The sequence below is a fragment of the Pseudonaja textilis genome, chromosome 2 (genome assembly GCF_049901715.1).
Source record: "Pseudonaja textilis isolate UNSWEBS1 chromosome 2, rPseTex1.2, whole genome shotgun sequence".
Classification (NCBI taxonomy): domain Eukaryota; kingdom Metazoa; phylum Chordata; class Lepidosauria; order Squamata; family Elapidae; genus Pseudonaja; species Pseudonaja textilis.
Window position 1 is genome coordinate 119,942,270 of NC_141991.1, and position 26,196 is coordinate 119,968,465.

The following is a 26,196-nucleotide window of genomic DNA, read 5'->3' on the forward strand; positions in this document are numbered from 1 at the left end:
AAGCACACGAGAAAGACAGTTAGGGCAGACCAAAGGCCTCTCTAACTTCCTGGGACATCAAAGGCTAACTACTATGTCTGGAAAGCACAAAGGCATACCATACATACCATAGCACCGGCTGCCTGGAGTAGGTAGTAAGTTGAATGTTGTTCCTGCAATAGTAATATATACCGTAATTTTTTTGCTCACGATTCCCCAACTGCTTCCTTTTCATCTATTTGCCTTCATGCCATCTACCTGCACTTTTTTAAATAGGTACTCTAGGGTTTGACCTCTTACTTCCTCTATTAAACAAACCTCTTTAGAGTTTCACTCTCATTGGCTTTTACACATTATTCCATAGGTAGTCCTTGACTTACGATCAATCGCTTAGCGAACATTCAATATTAAAATGGGCTCCTGTCCTCCCAAAAGGTACTTAGGAGTTGATTTCAAAGTTACAAGGCCACAAACACAAGCATATGGACACACAAGTCACATGATTTCATTTTAAATAGTTGGCAACCAGCTCACTTTTACGGCCACTTGTACATCCCAGTCATATGACCATGATTTTTTTTTTTACTTTTTTGCCAATTTCTAGCATTTACTTCCCATTTCCAGTTAAAAAAAACACCCATTGGGGTAAAATTAATTTGCTTAACGATTGTGGTGTTTGTTTAATAATATTATTAAAAATATTTCCAAATTAGGGCCAGTCACACAATGACCCTCTTAACGACCGCAATGACTTATGGGCTCAATTATGGGCTCAATTATGGTCCTAAGTCAAGGACTACCTGTGCGGTTTAGATGGTGTAGTAATTTAGGAAAGATTTTTCATGATTAGGCATAGCATTTCTCTCCTTTATATCTCAGATGCTGTTCCTGTATGTATATGTATATTTTAAAAGCAACTCATTAGTGGTATCTAAACTTCATTTATTTATCTAATTTATACAGCCACTTATCCCATCAAAAGTGACTCTAGAATGGCATACAACAAAGTTAAAACTGAATTAATACATAAAACCACTTATCATTATTAATTACAAAAGCATTTAAAAACTTTAAAAAAGAGAGAACAAAACATAGAAATAACAGCAAAGGGAAATTAATAATAACACAGCCACCTCACAAATTCACTATCCCCTGGCTGGGGCTTGCAGGTCTTAAGAATGCTTGGAAACTCAGGAGTGATGAGACCAACCTCACTTTGGGGAAGGGCGGAGGGACAACCAACCCAGAATTAAGGAGAAATTTCCTAAACAGTGAGAACAATCCATCAGTGGAATGGCTTGTCTCCAGTAGTTGTTGGTGCTAGATAAATGGAGGTTTTTCAGAAGAGATTGGGCAGCCTTTTGTCCAAAATGGTATATAGGATCACCTGCTTGAGCAGGGGTTGAACAGAAGACCTCCAAGAATCCCTTCCAACTCTGCACAGCAGAGACCCAAAGACCAGCTGGCCAGTGGGAGGCGCATGCACGAAGGAGCTGAGCTAGGCCAATGGCTTGCATGCCCAGAGAGAGGGCTCCGCATGCCACCTCTGGCATGCATGCCATAGGTTCGCTATCACGGCCTTAGGGGGACTCAAAAATCACATCTTTAAAAAAGATGTAACTATTGGAATTTGACTTCTCGCTCAAGGTCAGTATTCCTATGGTTAGAACTTTTTTAAAAAATATGCTATAACGCCTTCTTATGAGTCTTCTGATATTTTTCATTCTACTCTATAAATATAGATAGATGCCGAGTGTGTTGTGGGACAGCATGCTGTGTTCCTGGCTGGCAAAGGAGATGACCCCGTTTCCAAACTATAGGACCCATTCACTTGCTGGCTGTCTCACACTTCTATTTAAATGTCTTAAAGGCTTGATATAAGAACCAGAGCTAAGCAGGTTAGCTCTCTTAAAAGAAAGGATGCATTACAGGTAATTCTCACTTAACAATGGCAACTCAGACCAGAATTCCCGTTAGTAAGTGATGCAGTCATAATGAACAATGTTATATGACTACATCGCTTAGCCACGGCAGTCCAGGCAGTCCCCGAGGCATAATAAATTGTTAAGCGCGGACCTCCTTGCAACTTCCTGCCAGCTTCCAACAGGCAAAATCAGTGGAGAAGCTGCAGCTGAGTCCTGTGAAGTAGCTAGTAGTGGGCAGCCAAATGCCTGCTGTAACATATGCATGGTGGGGTCAGAGGTAGCTGCTGCCAGTTGCATGAAAGGGCATTGGTAGCCATTGCGGCACCATGCCATTGTGGCCAGGCATGTATGAACTGTAAAGTGTGGGCTAGGAGATGCTATGGCTGTGCACCATGGAGCTATTCCGTAGTTGGGAGTCCCTGGCAGAAAAAGCAGTGAAAGTGGAAACAACTTAAAGGAGCAACTTGCAATCTTCTCTGTCAGTTTCCCCATTGACTTTGCTTCTAGGAAGCCAGCAGAGAAAGTCACAAACAGCAATCGTAAGACTGCAGGAAACTGCAACCATCGTAAGTGTGAGCCACTTGCCAAGACTCCAGGTTGTGATTATGTGAGTGGTGTGTGTGTGTGTCTGGGACAGCCAGAACTTTGAGGACTATTGTTCAGTGCCTTCATAACTTCAAATGGTTGTTGAACAAGTCGTTAACCAAGGATTATCTGCACAGCAGTAGGAACACAGTCAGTCCCTTTACTATTAAAACAGCTTTATGGCTCTCTCCTGGTAGAAAAAAACAACACCTGAGTCCTCTACTGCCTCTTGAACACAGAGGAAGGAGAGAAGGCATTCTGGAGATAGGTCATCAAATTTTTGCTGAACTCATAGTTGCTGAAAATAGCCAGAAATAGTCAAATAGTCTTTCCTTCCCTCCTTCCTTCCTTCCTTCCTTCCTCCTTCCTTCCTTCCTTCCTTCCTTCCTTCCTTCCTTCCTTCCTTCCTTCCTTCCTTCCTTCCTTCCTTCCTCTTAATTGCCACTCCAAACATTGGAATCTGAATGGCATGTTGTCCAGCTTCTCATAGTTGGCAAACCAACGAAACAAAAAAATCACTCAGATTTCAGAAAGGCCTCTTGGATGCTAGTCTACTAGATACTAATCTTGAAAACTGGAAGACTACATTCTCAGCCAGACTTACTGTGAGTTCCCTAATGTGGAATCTTTTTAAAGCACTTTCTTTCCAGAGCTTTTATAACTGGATTGTGTTGCCTCTTCTCCTATGTACTAAACCTCTTGCTCCTTGGTTTCCTTCACACAGTCTCACACACCTAAACTCCCAATATAATATTTGGATTAAAACAGTAAACATGACATAGATATTGCTGCTAGCAATCAGTCACAAAGAACATTCCTTCCTGCTTTCCAAAACTTGATAGGATACAGAAGTTCAGCTTTTGTAACAACAGTGCTGCGCTACTGTACAGATGGCAGTAGCCCTCTGAGAAAGGCGCTAACAAATACACATTCTTTATTTGCAAAAACTACCCAAAAGTTTTAACCTTTTGGTTTTTTTCTCCACAATTTGCTTTAAGGAACCAAATAAAGATAATGTTCCTGCTTTCCTTGTGTTTGCCCTGTTTTATGTTGCTCCTCCCATGAGGACTGTGTAATACACATTAACTACACTCCTGTTCACTAGAAATGTTATTTAATTGTTTCTAAAAAAATTTATTGCTGTCGCAAATACACTCCTATGTTTTTCTTCAGCCACAAGGAACTGCATGAAAATTCCATTTGAAAAGATAAAAGCTTCATTTCCAATAACGATAAGGCTATCATAAAAATGTTACAACAGTAGCTTGATGAAGTCAACTCGGATCTCCCAATTTAGAATCTTGATTTATTCACCCTTCATAGTCTAAGCTATAAACAAGAAATGCGCACAATAGGAAATATCAGAGGCGTGTGTCTCCTCCAGGCTAGATTCTAGCTGAATATGCTTACCAGATGCAAACAGACAGAGGCTATTCACTAATAAAAGGAAGAAATCCTGCAGTAAAATTCTACTTTGTAGATGTAATACAACTAGTCCTCAACTTACGACCACCATTGAACCCAATTTTTTTGGTGCTGAGGGAGACAGTTGTTAAGTGAGTTTTGCCCCATTGTACACCCTTTCTTACCACATTTGTTAAGTGAACCACTGCAGTTGTTAAGTTAACAAACACAGTTGTTAAGTGAATCTGGTTTCCTCATTGACTTTCCTTATCAGAAGATTGCAAAAGTTGATCATGTGATCCCGGGACATTGCAACGGTCATAAATATGAGTCAGTTTCCAACCATCTGAATTTTGATCACGTGATCCTAGGGATGCTGCAGTGATTGTAAGTGTGAAAAAGGATCATAAGGCATTTGTTTCATTGCTGTTGGAACTTCGAACGATCACTAAATGAATTGTAATTTGAGGACTACCTGTATTTCATTATTATTTTTGTCTAGATTAGTAGATTCTATATCACAGATTTGCAAGTTTCCAAAGCAATTTGTCAGGTGCCTTAGGTTGCAATATGTGGATGTGGATGTATGTGTGTGTGTGTGTGTACTGACACCCATATACACACATACATACATTCCCTTAGGCATACAGAGTTTTTCTTGTGATATTACTGGTACCATTTATATCCCTAAGCCTTCAAGAGCAGTGAAATTTTTTAGTCTCGTTAAAAGTTTTCTCACATACATGTTTTTCACTGTGTTCTTTCCCTATTTGTCCTAAGGTACCTGTGAAAAGCAAAACAACCCTCTAACATTTAACTTAAGGTTCGCTTTATAATTGTTCTGCAAATGCTACGTTAAATACCTTTTTAAATACCTTTTTCAATCACTCGTGTTAGAATTCTCCTTTGTTCCCTTTTGGGCTTCAGTCAAACATAATTTATGTGGCAAACTCATTTCGATGGAATAATTTTCCTTCCAAATAGCACAAATTGCTCCATGTTTTCAGTACATTGTGATGCCAAGCACAGGATGTTTTAAAATAGCACTTTCAAGCCTTGATGCACTGCTTATCTGCGCTTTATTTGCTTTGGAATCAAAGGGAGGAAAAAAAGAAGCTGCCAAATGTAATTATTTTTGGTGTGGGAGTGGAGGAGAGAAGTGTGCCAAATATATTTTGGAAAACCTACTTCCAAATACATTGAAGAAGCTCTTTTAGATTGTCAGGATTATGAATGAGATGAGCAGTTGGAGAATGGAAAGCAGAGAATTATCTGGTATCAAAACTACCCCAACTAGTTGCAAATCTTCCTGAAATATCAAAATTAAAATGTGCAATACATTATCCATTATTTAAGTAGGTTAAACATTTCAAAAAGATCTCACCTATTAGTAAATCTTACTCTGCCCCAAATGAATACATACATTTAAAACAGAAGTAATATTGAGGATAGAGGATAATTTTTATAGCAATAACATGAGGCAGGTTTGGCGAGGGATTCAACAAATTACAAACTATCGATCGACCAATGTCATCCCTGGTGTGGGGGATGACTCATTGGCTGAGGAACTGAATCATTTCTTTGCTCGCTTTGAAGTGCAGACATCAGAGACAGATAAAATACAACGAGCCAATTGTAGCCCCCACCTCATTGTGGAGGAACAGGAGGTGAGGAGCATTCTGAGGGCTGTGGACCCTAGAAAGGCTGCCGGTCCTGACGGTATCTCTGGCCGGGTGCTTAAAGACTGTGCTGATCAGTTGGCTGGAGTCTTTACCAGGATCTTCAATCGGTCTTTATCCCGGTCCACTATTCCATCTTGTTTGAAGGCTTCCACCATTGTTCTGCTGCCAAAGAAGTTCCCCATCAATAACCTCAACGATTACAGACCAGTGGCACTTACTCCTATCATCATGAAGTGCTTTGAGAAATTGGTCTGCCGGCACATCATTTCTGGTCTTCCGCAAACATTTGATAAACATCAATTTGCATACAGAAGAAACAGATCTACAGAGGACGCTATAGCCATCACTCTTCACACTGCTCTGACTCATCTAGAACAGCGGGTGGGCTATGTGAGGATCCTTTTTATAGCTTTTAGCATTTAACACAATTCTTCCCCATAAACTAGTGTCCAAACTTTGGGACATTGGCCTTTCTTATTCAATCTGACTTTGGATTATGGATTTCCAGTCTGGCCACTCACAGAGGGTCAGATTAGATAATCATACCTCTTCAGGCCTTATTCTTAACACTGGTACACCCCAGGGTTGCATGTTGAGTCTCTTACTCTATACTCTTTATGTGTATGACTGCATTCCCACTCATGCTAGTAATACTATTGCTAAATTTGCAGATGATACAACAGTGGTGGGACTCATCTCCAGGGGGGCGGGGGTGAGTCTGCCTACTGAGATGAGGTGGACCGGTTGCTTTCGTGGTGTGGAGACAATAACTTGGTCCTCAGCACCAATAAGACCAAGGATCTTATAGTGGATTATATAGAAGGAACAGATCAGACATCCAGGCCTTGCTTATCAATGGAGACCGAGTGGAGCAAGTGGCCAGTTTTAAGTTTCTAGGTGTTACCCTAAAAGAGGACCTGACCTGGGGTGCCCACATTACAGCCCTGGTCAAAAGAGCCCAGCAGAGATTATACTACCTGAGACTTCTCAGAAAACACCAACTGAATGAGAAACTGCTGGTGACCTTCTACTGCTGCACCATAGAGAGCATTTTAACATACTGCACCTCTGTATGGTTTGCCAATTGCACATTGGCAGACAGGAAAGCACTCCAGAGGGTTAACCTCATTGCCCAGAAGATCATTGGTTGCCCTCTCCCCTCTTTGGAAGAGCTTTATAGCTCCCGCTGCCTTAAGAAAGTTCAAAATATTCTCAAAGATCCATCTCATCCTAGGAACCCTTTTTTTGAACTATTACCATCTGGCAGACGGTACAGAATAATAAAAACAAGGACAAATAGGCTGAAAAACAGCTTCTATCCCAGGGCAGTAGCTCGTTTGAATTCTGCTGTATAGTGCAGTATTGGTGCAGTGTCAGGGGGATTCGGTTCAATGTGTGTGGGGTGAAGGATGTCTGTGTGTGTTTATTTTCATGGTCATAATGTGCACTGAAGATGGTGTTTGATTTTGTTGTACAAGGTGCAATGACAATAAAGTAAACTAAACTAATATTTGATGGAAGCTTATTAGAATGTGTTCATTTTTAGCCTATATTTATAATTTTGAACTGGAATACCAACACCCAATCAGCATCCTGCCTCTGCCCTGATCTTTGTACAGCTTAACATAACTATACTATGTATGCTAAACATTGCAAAGCTATTTTTATTTGATACCCAAGGAGATATAGGTAGTCTTTGACTTATGACCACAGTGGAGCCTGGAATTTTGATCATAAAACATTGTGATCTTAAGTCAAGGCATCATTTGACCGGACTTGATTTTACAACCATTTTTACAGAAAGTCATTAAGCAAATCACATGGTTGTTAAGCAAATATCAGGCCCTAGCCCAAGACACTGGGAGCTTCACTTGGGTTCATGTATCAGGTATAAGAAATTAGGAACCAGGACAGAACTTCAAGTTTATTTCATGCTACCTATAAACAAAAATCTGAACTAGTAATGGTCAAGGCAAATTGGTGTCAGATAGGAATCAACAGACTTCAACGGCAGTTGGACATAGGTCTCTTACAGGGATATAGTGACTCCAAACAGATTCATGGGTTTGAGTCCCACCCTTGGGCTCTGCCTCATCATCTCCTACATCATGTCAGGCACATCCGCACGTGAAGATTTATTGATGTATTACTATAGCCTGTGTGCAAGAATCGTCTCACCCGACAATCAACACCAACTCCAACAGTTCAGTTATTTATTTGCTTACACCTTCATTTCATTTCATGTATGTGGCTGCCAAACTCCCAAATGTAATTTAGAGAGAATGTTATATGAGAAAAATGCTTCAATTATGTCTGAAGAATAAGGTTTGGGATTAATACAGTTGTTTTGTTAAAATCTTCAGTCTGCTTCTCCAAGCAACCAGCTTCCAGCCCTAATATTAATAAATATGGAAAAGAAACATGAAGTGAACATTTTTCCTGAGATGGATAGAAATAAGTTTGAGAAGTCCCGTTCTTACTAGTATAGGTAGTCCTTGACTTACAACAGTTCATTCAGTGACCATTGGAAGTTACAACTTGTGACCGTTTTTCACACTTACGCCCGTTGCGGCATCCCCATGGTCATGTGATTAAAATTCAGACACTTGGCATTTGACTCATATTTATGACAGCTGCAGTGTCCTGGGGTCATGTGATTGCTTTTTGTGACCTTTGACAAGCAGAGTCAATGGGAAAACCAGGTTCACTTAACAACCGTGTTACTAACTAAACAACTGCAGTGATTTACTTAACAAATGTGGCAGGAAAGGTTGTAAAATGGGGTAAAATTCATATAATGAATGTCTCAAGTAGCAACAGAAATTTTGGGCACCATTGTGGTTATAAGTCAAGGACTACCTGTAACAAAAAGTGGGTTTTTTTCCTCCCAAAGGTAGACTTCAGTCTTAACTAGGCTGCTCATTCAGTCTTCTTGTTTTCAATAGGATCCTAAATGCTTCAAATCAGAGAAGACTGGGAGAGGCCTATTAAAAGAAGGTTGGAGAGAAACTCAAGACCCTATTATGTGCTCCTACAAACTTGTATCTGTGAAATTTGAAGTATGGGGACTTCAGACTCGAGTCGAGCAGTTTGTTCACAAGGTGAGTAAAGGGCAGTGTCTGCAGATTTTTCCCTCCTTTACCTATCTTGTACAGCTTTTATGTAGAGAAAATGGTGGCAAGCTGAAGGGTCAGCAATGAGCATTATACACAAAGTTGATGTGATTATATTTATAAATGTTCACAATGACTTACTCTGACTCTCACTTTCTACTTACTTTGGCATCAGACTGCCTTGCCAACTCTAACGCTCCCTTGTGATCCTGTGATGTAGGCCTCATATCAGCCCATGATATAAACAATCCTGACAGTTTTTTGTAGACCACAAATAAACCAAATAATTTTTCCTGTTTAATCCACTACAGGGCTATGGCATATACACTTCATTCTGATTTCTCACAGTTCCAAGGGAAGTGCATCCCCATGACTAGTTTTGCTCAGTCATTGATTAATTCCTAAGGGAAGTATCAGGATTTTAGGAGAGGGAGAGAAAGAGACAGGAAATTCATGCCAATCATCCTCAAAATAGTTGCTCTACCACAATTTGTTTGTTAGTCAGCCAGGAAACAAGAAGACCCAGGGTACATATTGCTATCTTGCCAAGATATTGTAAAGCTACAGAAAGGGCTGAGGTCTTAATGTGTAAAACACCACCAAAACTGAAACAGAGTATGCATGACATCAGGATTGCAATAAATTGATTCAAGCATTAAACACAACCACAAAGAATATCTACTAAAGGTTAACAATGCAAAAAAAGCAGGAAATCGTGTGTACATTTATTCCAAAATATAACATGCTTTAACCATAATGAGAGTGATTTCCATGAAAATCTACATGCTTTATACCATGATGTTGCAAATCTCGGCTCAGTTGAGTTGCATCATAATAATTTCTATATGAAAATAAATCCACTGAGATTTCATCGAGTGGTGTATAAGGGCAAGAAAGAGAGGAAGAAGAGTTAAGGATGGCAAAATTAGAAGCAACAATCAGAAGGCAAGGAATGATTGACTCAGAAAAAGAAACAATGGAACTATGAAACAATGCCAACAAAAAGAAGTTAGGGCAGGAGCTGAAGGGGAAAAATTAAGACTGAAATTAATTATGTCCTTCTGAAAGCTCATAACAAGAGAAGCAATTATCTGGTATGACTTACTTTTCCAGAATTCAGAATTTCATGTCATTCTGAAGGTACGGAATCAAAATAATTAAGATTTCTTTTAAAAAGGAAAGAGAAAATACTTCTAAAATGTCAAAGCAAATCATGACTCCTGTCCTGGAGGTCACCTACAGCCTTTGTCTTCTCCATGAGTTTACCTAATCCATTTTTAAGCCTACCAAGTTGTTAGGCACCACCCACCCATTGAGTAGAGAATTGACAAATTAAGCTGGCCACATTTGAGTCATCATCCTGTAATTAGAGAAAAATAAATTATCTTTGTCCATTTTCTCTGTACAACACACATTTTCATTGAATGCTATTTCCTTTTACGTATTTCTTAAAAACAATTAAGTTGTACAGTTGAAGTATTTATCGTCAAGGAAGTTGTGCCAGTTCTTTGGCTCTAATCCCATCAGATTAGCTTTATCCTATTGACAGAATACACAATTTATTAGAAAAAGCTTTCTTAGAGGCCCTATCAATTTACCAACCCTAATTTTCTTCCAAAATTGCATAATTAACACTTTCTTGGGTAGTTTCTGCTCACAAGCACCATGGCTGCTGACCCACCGTAGCACTTTTTAAAATTCTATTTTGACAGAAACCTGCATGAAGGTTTGAATGAACACATGCAAATGAAACTAAGCAACATTTCTCTTCCCTTTGATGCTTTTGATGTGCATGAAAGAGAAAGATAAATCCTTCGCTATGTGTTTACTTGCTAATGTAATCTGCTTGTAATTTATGTCCTCAAATTCTGCACAATTTTTGGCTTATATTAGATGGAAGGTCTGAAACAGACAAAGAACAAAATGGAAAAGGAAATTCTGCAGAATATAAGAGGATATGGATGTTATTTTCAGGGAATGCAGGACTGATGATTATTTGCATCTAACTGAAGTCCTAACATGGAGTCTATCCTGATAATAAATCTGATAAATCTATCCTGATGATAAACAGCTGTTCTGTGTTTCTCAAAGATAGTGAAATTCACTTTTTATAAATTATGCCCCAATTCTTGACTTGCTTTTTGAAGATGAGGTTGCCTAGAGTCTAAATGCCCCATTTTAATACCCTCCCCCAGGATTTAGAAGCAAAGCTAAATATATCAGGAACCATGTTGCTTTGTTTTAAATAGAAATATTTAACATTAAGTAAAACATTGCACCCTATCTACTAAAATCTTGGTATATAAGTACAAGTAGTTCTCGACTTACCACCACAATTGAGCCCAAAATTGCTAAGCAAGACAGTTCTTAAGTGAATTTAGTCCCATTTTGCAATCTTCCTTGCCATGGTTGTTAAGTGAACCACTGAGCTTTTAAGTCAGTAATACAGTTGTTAAAGGCATCTGGCTTCCCCATTGATTTTGATTGTCAGAAGGTCACAAAAAGTGCTTACATGACAGTACAGCCATCGTAAATACATGCCAGTTGCCAAGTGTCTGAATTTTGATCACGTAACCACGGAGAAGCTGTGAGAGCCCTAAATTACCTTTTTCAATTCCATTGTAACTTCAAACTGTCATTAAGCAAATGGTTGTAAGTTGAGGACTACTTGGGATCCAGTAGATGAGAATGCAATGCATGCTGTTAGTTTATGAGCCATTCGTCAAAAGTTGCCTGCTGCCATGACCCTAGTTCTCTTCTACTCAACTGTACGTGGCAGGTGCATGTTTTTCCATCTAGCTACTCAAAGATAATGTGCACTTCTTACTGCACAAACCTTGCTCACTTTACTGCTACTACTTGCTATTGTTTTTTTGCTACCTTCCTCACTTCTCTTCCCCCTCTTCTTCCCCACCGTTCTCCTATTTACTTTTGTATTTTGTACCTTATTTTATCTTATAACTCAATAAAAATGTTAAACCAAAAGAATTATCATTCACCACAATGTGAGAAATGGGAAAGTAAGCTAATGGTAAGTCTGTTAAGGGGTGTTTAGTTCTAGCTGCAAAATCACTTGTTGGGATGGGACAATTATCCAAGGCTTGCAGAAAAGATATTTTCCAATAAGATGCCAGGGATATCGAGGCAAAATCAGCCTATGATCCCCCGTATCTTTTTGATACCTTCCTAACTTCTCATGGGGGCAAACAGTTGAATAGCAGAGACATACTATAATTGTCACACACACACACACACACACACACACACACACACAAACCCCAATAGAGTAGGACTCTTAAGCTTCTGATAATTTGAAAATGCCAATTTTATAGAATTTTTCAACAGCTTTGCCACAATGCAAAGAGTAAAATCGGGTGCTGCACTCTAATGGCTTCACCTTGTTACCACCTTGCCCTCTGTGGCTCTTGAAGATGGAAAAGAAAAAAGAAAAACAATTGAAAAAGTGGGATCTAGGCTTCAAACAGCTTGTCACTTGGTTCTAGTTGTGAGAATTCTCTTAGGTTGCCTACAATCTTCAGGACCCTGGGAGAGGAATGTTTTCCTGTTGCTGACCTTATTCAAGCAGAGCTGCTGTTGCTGCTGCTGTTCCTTCCCAGGATGGTAAGGAATAGAAAGGATAAAATATTTGTCAGAAGATTTAAGTGTGTGTTTGTGTGTGTGTGTGTGTGTGTGTGTGTGTGCGTGTGTGTGTTGGTGGGGGCATCAAAGGAGAGCACAAAAACCAAACTTAACCACCTGACTTGCACACTGTAAACAATGTGAACAACTGCTGGGAAGCCAGAGGCCATGAAGGAGAAATTGAAAATGGGATTCTCAGAAGCAGAGATAGAATTGTGCAACAAATGAACTCTGGCATAAAAACCACAATTGGGACAGCCAGGCAAGACACAGTAAGCTCAAAAGGAACCCGCTGCTCCAACTTAAGTATATTGAATAACATTACAGGGAGTCCTTGACTTACGACCACAGTTGAACCCAAAATTTATGTTACTAAGTGAGAAATTTGTTAAGTGAGTTTTGCTCCATTTTACTTCTTTTTCCTTGGCCACGTTTGTTACTACAATCACTGCAATTATTAAGTCACTAACGCCTTTGTTAACTTTCCTATTGACTTTACTGGTCATAAGGTCACAAAAGGGGATCACATGACCCGAGGACACTACAACCGTCATAAATATGAATCAGTTGTTAAGCATCCAAGTGTAAATCACATGACCACTGGGATGCTGCAAGGGTCATAAATGGGAAAAATGGTCATCAGCCGTTTTTTTCAGCGCCATTTTAACTTTGAACGGTCACTAAACTGTTGTAAGTCTAGGACTACCTGTACTCTACTCTCTAGCCCTGAGTTTCATGGGTTTCTTTCTTCCTGAGGGATTCCAAAGACCATTCCTGAGGCTTTCAGAGACTTTTAAGTGATCCTGATACTCTCATGTTTTTTTTACCTCTACCACACACTATTCTTTCTGGCTCTTGTCCTCTCAAGTCTTTTTTAAATCTTTCTTAATTCTCCTAGGTGGTCAAAGACATATTGCTAATTGGTCACCGACAAGCATTTGCGTGGGTGGATGAGTGGTATGGTAAGTCATGTATTTTTAAAAGATAACTATTTAGAAGCACAAGAACTATTTCAGACATGTACTGATTGGCCTGTTTATTTTTTATTCAAGTTGTTTTTATTAGAAAAGTTAAGATGGAGGAGAGCGTGTTCTATCTTTCAGACAAAATGCTAAGAATTTTAGCATGTTTATACTTGTTTGTAGCTCTGGGTACAATCCTGCTGCAATGTTGGCTTCATAATTTTATCAAATGTGTACTTTAGTATCTGTAACTTTAAGTAACAAGCTTAATTTGAATTAAATTCTAAATCTATCTGGTTCAAATCTAACGTACCTGTTTTAAAGAGTAGTACCAAACTTCACATTGTGATATTAAAAACATAGCTTGCATTTCAGTACCAGCCCCATGATGTAATGGCTAAGATGTGTCCTAGGAATAGTTTCAAATATGTCCCCAGTCGTGGAAACTCAACACATAGATGAGTTTCAGCCAATCAGTCTCTCAACTAATCTGTCTTAAGGCTAGGAAATTTTTGTGAGGATGAAATGAAGGGAGACAGTAATATGGGTGGCCTTGAGTGCTTAGAGTAAAGGAGAAATTGAAACAATTAATTGTGTTAGGGATATCCTTGCCAAGCAACAATTCTGCAGAAGTTTCCACTTCTCCAAAATAGAGACAGGCACACATTTCAAGTTTATGGCTTTCTTCCAAGCTCCAAACCATAATTCTGTATTGTTTCTCTCCTAGTTCATAATGTTCACTGCAGTGCTGAATAAGGGCTTCATGGATCAGAAAAATTGAGGATTGTGAAATGGGTTGAAAAACTCATTTAATGGAGCCAATTTAAATCTACTGATTTGTTGCGGTGGATGATATAAATATACATCGGTATAAATGCAATAAACCAATTAAATAAGTAAGCTGTAAACTTATATTGTAAAGAGATATCAGGATAGAGGAAAGAGATATCAACTATAAAAATTAGCATAATGATTAAATTGTAAACTTCAGTACAGTTAATATTATTTTATATTAGATAACTTTATTTTTTCTTTAATAAAACAAAAAAGTTATTCACTGTAATAAATATTTGAAATCAATCAAGTTCCTATTTGTTTAACTTAGGAAACATGAAATAGGGAAAGGAGAATGAAATTAGTCTGGACGTCTGGAAAGTTGAATTTTTGTTCCATTAAATGCACTGTGATCAATAATAAGACTTATTCAGATTTATAATTGAGCCTCCCAGCCAGCCTTTATTATCCAGACTTGAACCACTTTTCAAAGATTAAAATTTCATTTAGTTATAAAAGGATAAATCTTTAAAAGGAAATATCACTGGAGTTTGTTTCTCTCATGAGAATAACTTTCCACTGTTTTACCATTTGACGTAAATGTCTTGTTGCAAAAAGTTCCAAATGGCCTTTTGTTTTAGCTTTGAAGAAAAGTAGCAGGTTGCCCATTTCTTACAACTGAGTCCCCTGTGATAATGGTGCTAATAACTTTTTGGCAGGCCCCAAATTGTTACTGTAAATACATGAGACTCATGAGTGCTGCAATGGGTGTGAGGCCTTCTGGTGCACTTACATTTTCCTGACAGCTCTGCATTTGGATTGTTATTGTTGAATAACAGTAGATGAATATATAAAATTAGAACATTTTACAACTTTGACCAGTCTTCAATATTTCTTCAGCATGGGAAGCATATGTTTCTTAGAGGTATCAAATGATTTCCCTGGACTAATATAGAACTGTCCAGGTTCTAATTTATTTTAAAATATACATTTTGTTGATACAAAGGCTTCATCTTCTAATTGCAGACTAATCCTCAATCCTAAACTTGTTTACAAAGACCTGTTGCCATGATTTTACTGTTACTTACTATCCTGTAGACATGTGTAAGATTGTTGACTAACACACCGTTCGCTTTGCCATAAGGCAGCCTTCTTGCATTAACTTCAGTATTGCTAATGAAGAGCATGAATACTGCTTGGCAGAAATGCTTTTGATCATGCCGGTCCCATTGCTTAGAAGCTTCTTTGATGAGTGCCTTTTAATGTCCTTAATTTTAAGTGAGGAAAAAAGGAAAACATGATGATAATATGTGAATCATATAAGTATTAATGGAACGTATTATGAGAGTTGAATTACTAGAATGTGCTAAAACAGGAAAGTGCTAAAAAAATATATAATTTAATGGCGTCTACTGCAATATAAGAACACTCTTTCCTCCAAAGAAGAAAATAGAATTCAATGTTCACATGATCCTGTAGATATTTTTAATATTGTTCATATATTCATGTTTCCACTCTTGTGGGAGAACTGGATTGTGTATATTTCAACTGGATAGCCTTATGATAAAAAAAAATGAAGAGATACTGATGGTTGCTTGACTTTTAAAGCATTAAAAAATTTCAGTTAATCTATTGCTCACCAGTACTCTGCTATTAACATGATTCAATATCCTCTACAATCTAAGCCAGGTAGTGTTGAAACAATTTAATATATTGATGGGGAGCATAATGTTATTTAAAGTAGTGCTCTATAATTGTGTTGCAAAGTTCCTGACAAGGTAAGTCGATTTTTGAGCTGTTCTTTAACCCTTTCTCTTTTTTCCACCAGGAAATCTTCTAAATTTATTTTAGAAGATGTCTGCCTTTGGCAAAGCCTGCACCCTGCACTTTTCTTGCCTAGCTCATTTCACAGAAATAACCACTTTCCAAATCCTTACACTGTGATTCCTTTTAACCGATCCTTCTTATAACTTACTTCCTTGGCTGGTTTATCTAGCTATTTGCCTACTGATACCCAAATTGGCTTCCTGCTTTGTGGCTTTTGCTAGGAAGAAATTGAGTTTGAATTAATGGAAGGTCCCATCATCTTGAACTTTTTTCAGATATGACTTTCGAGGATGTTCGAGATTATGAGAAAAATATGCATGAAAAAACGAACATTAAAGTGTGCAATCAACATTCATCTCCTGTGGATGAAATAGAGAGCCATGCCAAAGGAAGTGTATGTAGTGCCTTTAAAAATATTGCCCACCATCTCCTAATGCAAACAAGGAACAGAACATGCTGTGCTTTAGGAGATTGCTATGGAGGTCACTGCAAATGCCTGCCTCTTTTATGCCATTTTCCCTATCAAGTTCTGGAAGGATCAACACAAGCTTGAAAAGGGTTTTGCAAGCTAATATATTTTGGTGGGTTGGCTCAGCGTAGAAGCCTGAGAGAGAGAAAGATACTGTATAAATATATATATGCATTTCGGTGTATAATTTTTGCTTAAAAATTGAATTCTTCTTATTTTCTGAGCCGGCTGGACAAAGGCGCTGATGTCTTGTTTTCCAGAACATTTCTTTTCTCTTTTGTCAAAAGAGTCTCTCATTGTCTCTCATTTTAACAATGGGATATTTTTTAAAAAATAAAATAAAATTAAGGGGCTTAAGATGTATGTGTTTGAAATAAAACAAAAAATTGGTGCTCTCTTGAACGAACTTTCTGCTAAGCTTAAAAAAAATAGACACGACAGAGTGAATGGCATTTGAGTTGCTGATTACTGATTACTGCTGATCCTTGAATTATGAATCAAAAATAAACCCAAGGGATGATGCATTGCATGTCCGTACACATCTTTAGCTGCAGTGAGTTATCTCCAAGGAAAATGAAATTGTCAGGTTAGACTTAACTGAATGTACCATGTGGCAGTTTTGTCTCTGTTCTCTCTGCCTATTGATGGAACAATCCTTTATGTGATCAATTAGATCAGATTCAGGCAATTAATATCCCAATGATACAGTTTTCTTTAGAAATAGATAATATCCTGGTTCAGATCGCTGAACTAGGACCAGGACTTCTTTAAATTTTGGTTTATTCAACAAGCTATAATGGTACAGTTTGTTGGCATATAATACTCAGGCATAATGGATGGGTTCATTCTTCATACCATGCCGAGAAATAATTAAGCAATAATGTTTTTTTATGTACAAATCAGGCTGCTATTTTATGCAAGTGGACACTATCACTTTCTCATTCCATTAAAATTACTGCATTTCACTCAAGTAGCAGTGATCAAATAGGAAAAGGAAATGGAAGTGGCACTTTTATCTCCAAGGAAAAAAAAGTATTAATTGGGGAAAAGTAAACTCTCCTTCAGTCAAGCTCAGCTCTGGATGACTTCATAGATAAGATTCTTGGCAACAGTACAGAAGCATTTTGCCATTGCCTTCTTCACCATTTTTTTTTAAACCATCCATTATAGTTTCCTGGTTTTTCTTACACTCCCCCATCCAAAAACTAAGCAGGTTTAACCCCATTTAGTTTTTGGAAATCTAATAAGTGTAACTGCTGGTAGATGGTAAGGGCCAGCTGGATACTGGAACAGACAAAGAATAAATTGTTTAATGGCGATGGAAATTCTTGCAAAAAAATTTCCAAATTTTCATATTAAATAAGAATGCACCTTTTATGTTCCCTTTTTACATATAGGTAGTCCTCAACTTACAACCACAATTGAGCCCAAAATTTCAGTTGTTAAGTGAGACATTTGTTAAGTGAGTTTTGCCCCATTTTACGACCTTTCTTGCCACAGTTATTAGGTGAATTGCTGCAGCTGATAAGTTAGAAACCAGGTTGTTAAGTGAACTGGGCTTCCCCATTGACTTTGCTTGACAAAAGGTTGCAAACCTTAGGACACAGCAATGGTCATAAGTATGAGCCAATTGCTAAGCATTTTGGATCACCTGATCATGTTACTATGAAAAACAGTCATGTCACTTTTTTCAGTGCCACTATTACTTTGAATGGTCACTAAATGAACTGTTGATAGTCAAGGACTACCTCTGTTAAGATCTCACATGGTAAAAAGGAAATAATCCTCAAATTAGGCTGTTATCAAAACTAGAAAAAATGGAAAGGATAGCTCTTCCCCTGCTAGCCCTTGACATAGAGCGGGCGGGAGGAACAGGGACAAGAAATCTTAACATTCGTTTTGGCATAAATGTTCAATAAACGAGGCACTGGAAGTCTACATAGACACATGGTCAAAATTCAGATGCTTGGCACCTGATTCATATTCATATGGTTGCATTATTCAACTTTTGTGACCTTCTGACAAGCAAAGTCAATACGGAAACCAGATTCACTTAGCCACCATGTTATTGACTTAACAACTGCAGTGATTCACCTAACTGTGGCAAGAAAACAAGATCGTAAAATGGGGCAAAATTCATTTAAGAAGCGTGTTGCTCAACAACAGAAATTTTGGGCTCAGTTGTAGCTGTAAGTCGAGGAATAGCTGTAAATATCAAGAAAGCCAGTCTTATGGTACGTTTCCATTACCATGCTTCTCTCTTGCCTTTGTCATGACTTCAGCCATTAATCCAAGTTATTGAGGAGCCACATAATGCTGATATCAGTAACCAACTGCTCCTTTTTAAGTTTTTCGCATGTCACACTATTCATCTCCCAGCAGTGATGAGTGGTAATTTAAAACTTTACTAATTAGATTTTCTCCAAGTGTATGGTTTCAAAAAACTCTTAACAACCATTTGTTTGTCATTTGTGTTTGAACTTCTCTTAGTTACCTTCCTTAGGAATCCATGCTCACTGCAGGAAAGTTGAAACTCAAAGGAAGCTGGAATTTCTTGTGAATAAAGAAACTCTTCCCTAATATTCAAAACATTAACCTGGCTTAAAGTGCAGAACCCTCAAATGACCTTTTGCTGAACCCATCTTGAATCTTGAATTGTTAGAAGGAAAAAAACCAAGGAGATATTTACTCTATGAAATTTGTAATGTATGTTTAAAGAAAACACACATTACAACAAAGTAACTCTGCCCTCTGGTGGAATTATTCAAGATGTAATATTTTATGTATCTGAATAAAAATCCAAGATCTTTCAGTTAGGTAAAGACTCTGACCTGATCGTTACAGCATCCCCATGGTCACATGAACAAAATTCAGGAGCAGCGATTTGCTTAACTGTGGCAAAAAGTTGTAAAATTAGGCACAACTGCCTTGCATAGCAACAAAAATGTGGGATTCGGTTGTGGTCATAAGTCAAGGACTACCATAATTCTGGAAATAAACAAATGTTGCTATCTTAAGTTTTTCGCTCATTGTGAAAAAAATAGTTTAGTTTTGCAGTCTCAGACTCTTCTTTCAGTTCTTAACAGTGAGATGAATGCTGTTCAGAGGTGGCTCCTGAGATTTCAGCAGTACTTCTGAACTAGTGGCCGTAGTTCCTCTTAAGTAGATACGCACGCTGACAGGCATGACTCCTTAAAGACAAAATACCCCAATAAAGCTTTGCGCTGATGCCAATTTGCACAGTTGTCCTAACCCATTCTTTCTTTCCTTTTCCTTGAAGACATGACTATGGATGAAGTCCGAGAATTTGAACGAGCAACTCAGGAAGCCACCAACAAGAAAATTGGAATCTTCCCTCCGGCGATATCCATCTCGAATATCTCCCTTCCCTCTTCAATCCGCAGTACTCCTTCTAGTGCTCCGTCTACACCTCTGTCCACAGACGCACCAGAATTCCTAGCGGTTCCCAAAGATCGTCCGCGGAAAAAGTCTGCCCCAGAAACTCTCACATTGCCAGATCCAGATAAAAATCCTCTCTAAACCCAGCATGGCTTTCTCTCCTTATGACAAGCTATGACTGACAGAATATCATTTGCAAATTTCATGGTAGTTGTTTTGGTTTAAACAAATATTGATCTGGAATCATGTGTTTCCCATCCCCCCATTCCCTTAGGCTTCCCCTGAAACTAGTTAGCTAAATGCATGCAAGGTCATAGTTCATGTGCTCTGATTCCCAAACTAAAGCTGTAAGCCATAATGACAAATGTTGCTATCAACCCAGAATGAAGTAGCTTGTAAAAAAAAAAGCAGTCTCTTGTAGTGATGGCTGCAAGCAGAAGATCTAAAATTGCAGTGTTGATGACTGAAGGGGGTTACAGGGATTTGATGAAGCTGGCGAGGACATCCTGAGAGAATGAGGTTCTCCTTAGCTAGATTTCTCATTTCAAGCCATTATATCTCCATTTCTGAAATCCTTTTTTACTCTCAGGCCGAATGCACCTTAAAGTAAACCTTGGAACTGCTGATTCACTGATCAACACTTGAATACTAATAGATTCAGATTCCTTTTTACAGAATACAACTCAGGATTTGGATGTAGCTAATGCACACTTTAAGCTCTTCAGAAATTAAAGAACCAACGTGCTCTAGCTTTGTCTTAAATTATAATCATTTTGAGACCCTGGAACTATTTGTATCTTGCACAAAAATTTGTAACTCCTTTTTATTCTGTGCTGTTGTGAAATTTTTCTGTGTTGGTTTTGGAGAATTGGGACCTATTTCAGGAAGAAAAATGGAAACACAAACAAATAAAATAGGCTCCAAAGTCCAAATGGGACAAATATATCCCAAGAAACAATGCTATTATTAATTCATACTTCAATTCAGGTCTTCTGAGTTCCTATGAAATTAATGAAAGTCAAGATTGAAAACCCCATTAAAAAGTCAGCCCATTTTTTGCAACATTGTAAGCAGTCATTCATCTATTCAACAACTTGAAGTTTTGCTGAAGGTGAACATGCTGGCCTGTTAAAAGCAGCAGATTATAGCATAAAATATGTTAGGCTTACTGTGCAGATTCTTTCCCTCATTTAAAAATCGTGCATATGTATTTGAATGTGTGTGTGTGTGTACATGCATACATATATACAGGATTTTTAAAATGAAATCCACACACACACATACAAGATTTTTAGAATCTATAAATATATGAAATAGTGAACACACTGTAAGGCCGAGCCATGAATAAAATTAAGAAAGAAAACTTGGGGAGATCCTAATGAAAAAGTAGGTTTACCAGTAAGTCTAATATATCATGCTCAAGAGAGACAGATTCAATGCTTTGTCCCAAAAAGATACTTTTTTTCAACTATGCTCATTATTATTATTTCCTTTGAATGCAGGTAGTCCTTGACTTCCAACTGGCTGCTTAGCAATTGTTCAGACTTAGGACAGACCACCTCGGGGAACTTACAACCTGGCTCCAAAGTTCCAACAGCTATACTCCTCCCCTCCACCACTGTGGTCACATGACTGAATTTCAGCCACTCAGCAACTGGCCTGTATTTATCGCTGTTTGTAGCGTTCCACATCCCATGACCACGTTTTATGACAATTTTTGCCAAAAAGTGGCATTTGCTCCTGTTTTTTGGCAAAACCTACCCATAGGAAACAATTGGTTTGCTTAACAACCAACTGCAGAAAAGGTCATGAAATCAGGTCAGTCATGTGGGTGACCGCTGTACAATTGTCACAATTTACAACCATAATGGACAGCTCCATTACACTTGTAAGTCAAAGACCACCTGAATTCAAAATGAAAAGGAAAACATGGTGCACTGCTACAGTTGACAACTCATTCAGAAGCCTCCGTCTAGTCCTTGTTTAAGAGCAGAACAGTTTATGTGGGAATCTTCTGACAGAAATAAAAACCTGCCAGCTTCCTGAGTTCCTTCAATTGTATTCTTTATCGACAATGAAAATAGGAGTGTTTTTCTTTTGGCTTTTGGTACCTCAGAAAGTGATTTTAGTTGCACCCAGCCATAGTTTGGAGAGACAAAATATTGGCCTGTTAATTCCATCACCCTTCAGTCTCAGGAATTAAAGATACTTCTCCGATGTAAAATTTAGGACACTTGGCATCTGTTCCTTTCCTTACAATTTATTCAGAATCTAATTTAGTAAATTAAGTCAGTAGTTAACCACATCTAAACTAGAATCATTTGTAAAAGTGTCATAAACATATAGCGATAGTACAAGGGGAATATAGAAATATATATCCAGTCCTCAGGGGGATAAAGATAACTTTGAATAATTAAGAATTTCTAGTAAGCATGGCAGCATGAATTTTCATATTAAAAAATCTCCAATTAACTCTCAAGTGACTTCTTACTTAAATTGTACATACCAAGGGGACTATTGTTTATTTTTTAGTCATAGAAAGGTAGAGTGGAAGAACAGAATGCACTATGTGCATTTGAAAACTCAAAATATGTAGTAGCTTTAATTCTGTCTTTAATTCCCCTCATCATTTAGCTTCATGCCTTTTCTCAGTTATTACTCAAAATATCTTTTTCTGTCTTGCTCAGCATTCTGAAGTTCTGTGTGACACTTGTTAATACATGTTTTCATTATTATTATTATTATTATTATTATTATTATTATTATTATTATTATTATTATTATTATTACATTTCTATACATAAATACACCCTGAGTTTGTGGCTTTTAAGTTAGCAGAAAATTATGATAATTTCTGTAATTTTAAGCCAAATGTTGCTCTCCCTTATCTGCTGTTAGAATCTTGCACAAATGGATAAGCCAAGACATCAAATTATTGTGTTGATTTATTTTAACTATTTCACTTCTTCCTCAATACTTTGGCTTGGGAATAAGATCAGGTGTTTTTCAGTTATATATATAGATATATTTTAAGAATATGCTTGTTAAAAGGCTGCATAGTACAAAAATGAAAGGTAATAGCATGCTATGGAAAAATAATGGACTTTTCTATGATACTTTCTGCTCTCAATGCTGCAGCAAGAATTATTTGTTCAACTTGATGTGCTATCCAAATTGGGTGCTTAATGAATTGACAAAATTTGATTCTTCTGCATGTCTAAATGATGGCTGACACAATCCATGTGTCAGTCTGCCTACTCTTTGCTTTTCCTATATTTCAAAGGAATTAGCAAAAATCAAATGGATGTTTCTTCAGCATATACACTCTCAAGCACCTATACTCTTCACCAATTATTTTACGCTCTTTTGTCACATTTTTTTTCCTTCCGTAGGTTTTGCAACTGAGGTAGTCAATTATCCAATTTACTTTTCTTTCTTGATTTTTGTCATCTGCTTTAAAAATGTATATTTCTGACACAGGAAGAATAACTAAATTAAATTGCTAGCATATTTTTGGTTGCACTAATGTGTCTTTTCCATGGGAAAAAAGTTTGGCTGAGTTGTATTGTTGACTTGTCTGTTTTATTTTGTACAGAATCTGCTGTATATTTTTAGCTGTATGTTTTTTGTGAGGATCAGACCTGTGGATGTTTATCTATTTATTTTGTGGAACAAAGTGGCACTTTCAATAAAGTCTGGTGCAGCAAAGAAAACTGAAGCCTGACTAGGCTTTTGTACCTTAGTCCTGTTCCCCCTTTTTTCAGTGAGATCATTTGATTATTGCTAAGAAGAGGAAGGAGGACTATGTATTGAAATGAATATACTGCTGGCTTTCCTGAAATTATCTGTTTAAAGACCCATCTTTGACTTCCTAAGCAAAGAAGAAAAGCTTTTTTAAAAGTTTATTCATGAGATTCTCATAAGGTTGCTCAAACTTTATTGTTGAAAACTCTGGCATATTTTTCATCGTGCTTTCCATGTACATAAATCTTTATAAATCCATGTACATGTGCTAGAAATCTTCATGGGGTTATATTTGCTAAGAAAGTTTGCAACGAAAGTTTTAAATTGCCATAAAATAAATTTGAGCCTAGCTGTTTTTCACATATCAATGTACATACTGCAATTGATGTACATTTAGATCAATTGTTTCATATTAAATTAATAGAAACAGTCTAATTCACAAGGTTGTTGTTCTGGGGAAAATAGGAGAAGGAAGGAATATTAGGTATGTTTGCCCCCTTGAATTATTCATAAAATGGGATAATAAATAAATCAAATTGCCATTAAAGAGCCCAGCTGGAATGCTATTGTCTAGAATAGAAATGTTCTGGGCAATTTTTCTTAGTGCAGATTTCTGTTTCATTGGCAGTATTTCATTTTTTTAATGAAACTTTTAAAAACTTTGTTAATAGAAATGAAAATTGCTGTGCTCTCTCTAATAGGAGATATGTGTGTCTTTAATGGGGTTATATCCTGAGGTTCCTCTCTGAGCAGAAAAAGTCAAAACAGGCTGACCAAACATATTAGTTAGCCTTCCGTGCTTAGCTGAGGGCCTATATTCAAGCAAAATTCCTCTCATGCAACTTTGGATTGGGATTAATTTGCTGCACTGGAACTTTAAAACATGGCTGTTGTTTAAAAGACATCCAATGTATGCACTTCCTGGTAGTTAAATCATAAGATGGGAAGGGTTCATGAACTTGCCATTAGGAACTCATTAATTACCATCCTTCAGTCTTCTGTTTTCATAAAGGCTTGAAGCTAAACTAATCGTGGGGAAGGGTTTTCCTGTTTGGAAGGCATCGTCTTAAAATTACAATTGTCTATGATTTTTTTTAATGTTCCTTCTAGAAATAAGGTTTTTTTTTTGTTTTATTTCTGTGACAATCTTTGTAACTTTGAGTGTTGTGTATAGTAATGAGATTTTCTGAGGTTTTTGTTTGTTTGTTAGTTGGTTTTTGGCTGTAAGGTTAGTGTAATGAAGGAAGGACCAAATGCTCCAAGTTACACATACAAGACATGAAAAGAAGAATCAGAGTCTCATGGTTTCCATACGTACATAATTGTTGCTTTTTCAGTTATTTATTATTGTTTGTAAAACTGCCTTTTCTTACATTCTGTTGTAAATAAACTACAAGCAATCTTCTTTCCAAGACTGCCTTGCTTCATTTCTGAATTCATGCAATGACCAAATGCTCACCTTGCTATATTAAAGGTTTACCTCTTCAGCTCTAATCCATGGCGTCAAAATATCTAGGATAGAACCAAATGAACCAACATTAGAATATTCTCTGGTGGGAAAAGGGTGAATATTTGGATGATGGATAAGAAGATAGTAGAGTTTCCAGTAGAAGGCATGGTGGACATTTGATGCCAAACCAATGAATTGTTTTTGAATACCTCAAAAGACCAACAAACACACAAACTTTCGTCAAGTGTTTACTGGAATGAGTGCCATATCAATTATAAATAAATAGCTTCATCAGATGTATGACAAAATGAATTTGTATTAGTTCAGATCAGTTTTTAAGGTACAATAAGATGCTTTGCTTGTGTAAATAAAAGATTCACATAATGAAAGAGTTGGAGTAGGCCTAGAGCGAGCCAGGCTGAAGTTCATTCTCAACCATGGAAGCTTCTTGAGAGAATTTGGTCAGTCACTCTTAACCCAATCTATTCATAGCATTGTTGGTTGTGGAGAAAATATGGGGAGGGAAATGCCATGTATGACTGACTGACTTTCTTTCTTTCTCTTTCTTTCTTATAAATTATTTTTGAAAAATATAACGTCTGTATATTTGAAAAATAAAATAAAGTAATTCCCATGTCATTATGATTATATAATAGATAGCAGGTGCCAAAAAGTTACCACATTCTGAATTGAGATCTAGGCAATTGGGAGGCTTCCTATAAAGCTTTGTATGTATAATTAATGGGATTCAGAGAGGAAGGCGTGGGGTTAATTCTACAGTCAGTTAAGGCTAAAGTCATAAAGGATGACTTTGTAGGATGACTTGATTCAGTGTCATTGGTAATGTAAATCAAATGACTGAGAATGATAATTTTAGATATGTTGAGTGTCCTGTATAAGCAATGGTTTTATGCTAAGTAAGACCTTTGATCTCTCTGTTATTGAGTAGTCCAGAAATAAGGACCTTTTCACTGCAAGCTTTTTAGTGTATTTTTAATTTAAAATGAAAAGGCCTGAACTTGGAATTTTCTGCATAGAAGGAATGTGCTGGGTCACTACACCTGCTGTTTATGTCAGAAAATTCTTTTTTGTGGTTTATAATTTACAGCTTCTTCCTTCCAGTTTCTTTTTTCTTTTTGCAAAAAAAAAATACACTGTTTACATAAAGGTTTGTGCTACCCTGTTCAAGCTGACTGAAGTAGATGATATGAAGGCCATTTATTATTATCATCAATGTCTATGTA

The 26,196-nt window shown here is 37.3% G+C and overlaps 1 protein-coding gene across 1 annotated transcript in view; it reads left to right on the top strand.

The window, feature by feature from the left end:
• PITPNC1 (phosphatidylinositol transfer protein cytoplasmic 1) overlaps positions 1-24,907 on the top strand; it is a 180,578-nt gene extending 155,671 nt beyond the window's left edge. Inside the window, exons 7-9 of the mRNA XM_087925072.1 lie at positions 8,521-8,676; positions 13,226-13,289; positions 19,640-24,907. Coding sequence (XP_087781198.1) covers positions 8,521-8,676; positions 13,226-13,289; positions 19,640-19,899 — 480 coding nt within the window. The 3' untranslated portion in view covers positions 19,900-24,907. The remainder of the gene's footprint in view (positions 1-8,520; positions 8,677-13,225; positions 13,290-19,639) is intronic.
• The last annotated feature ends 1,289 nt before the right edge of the window (positions 24,908-26,196 follow it).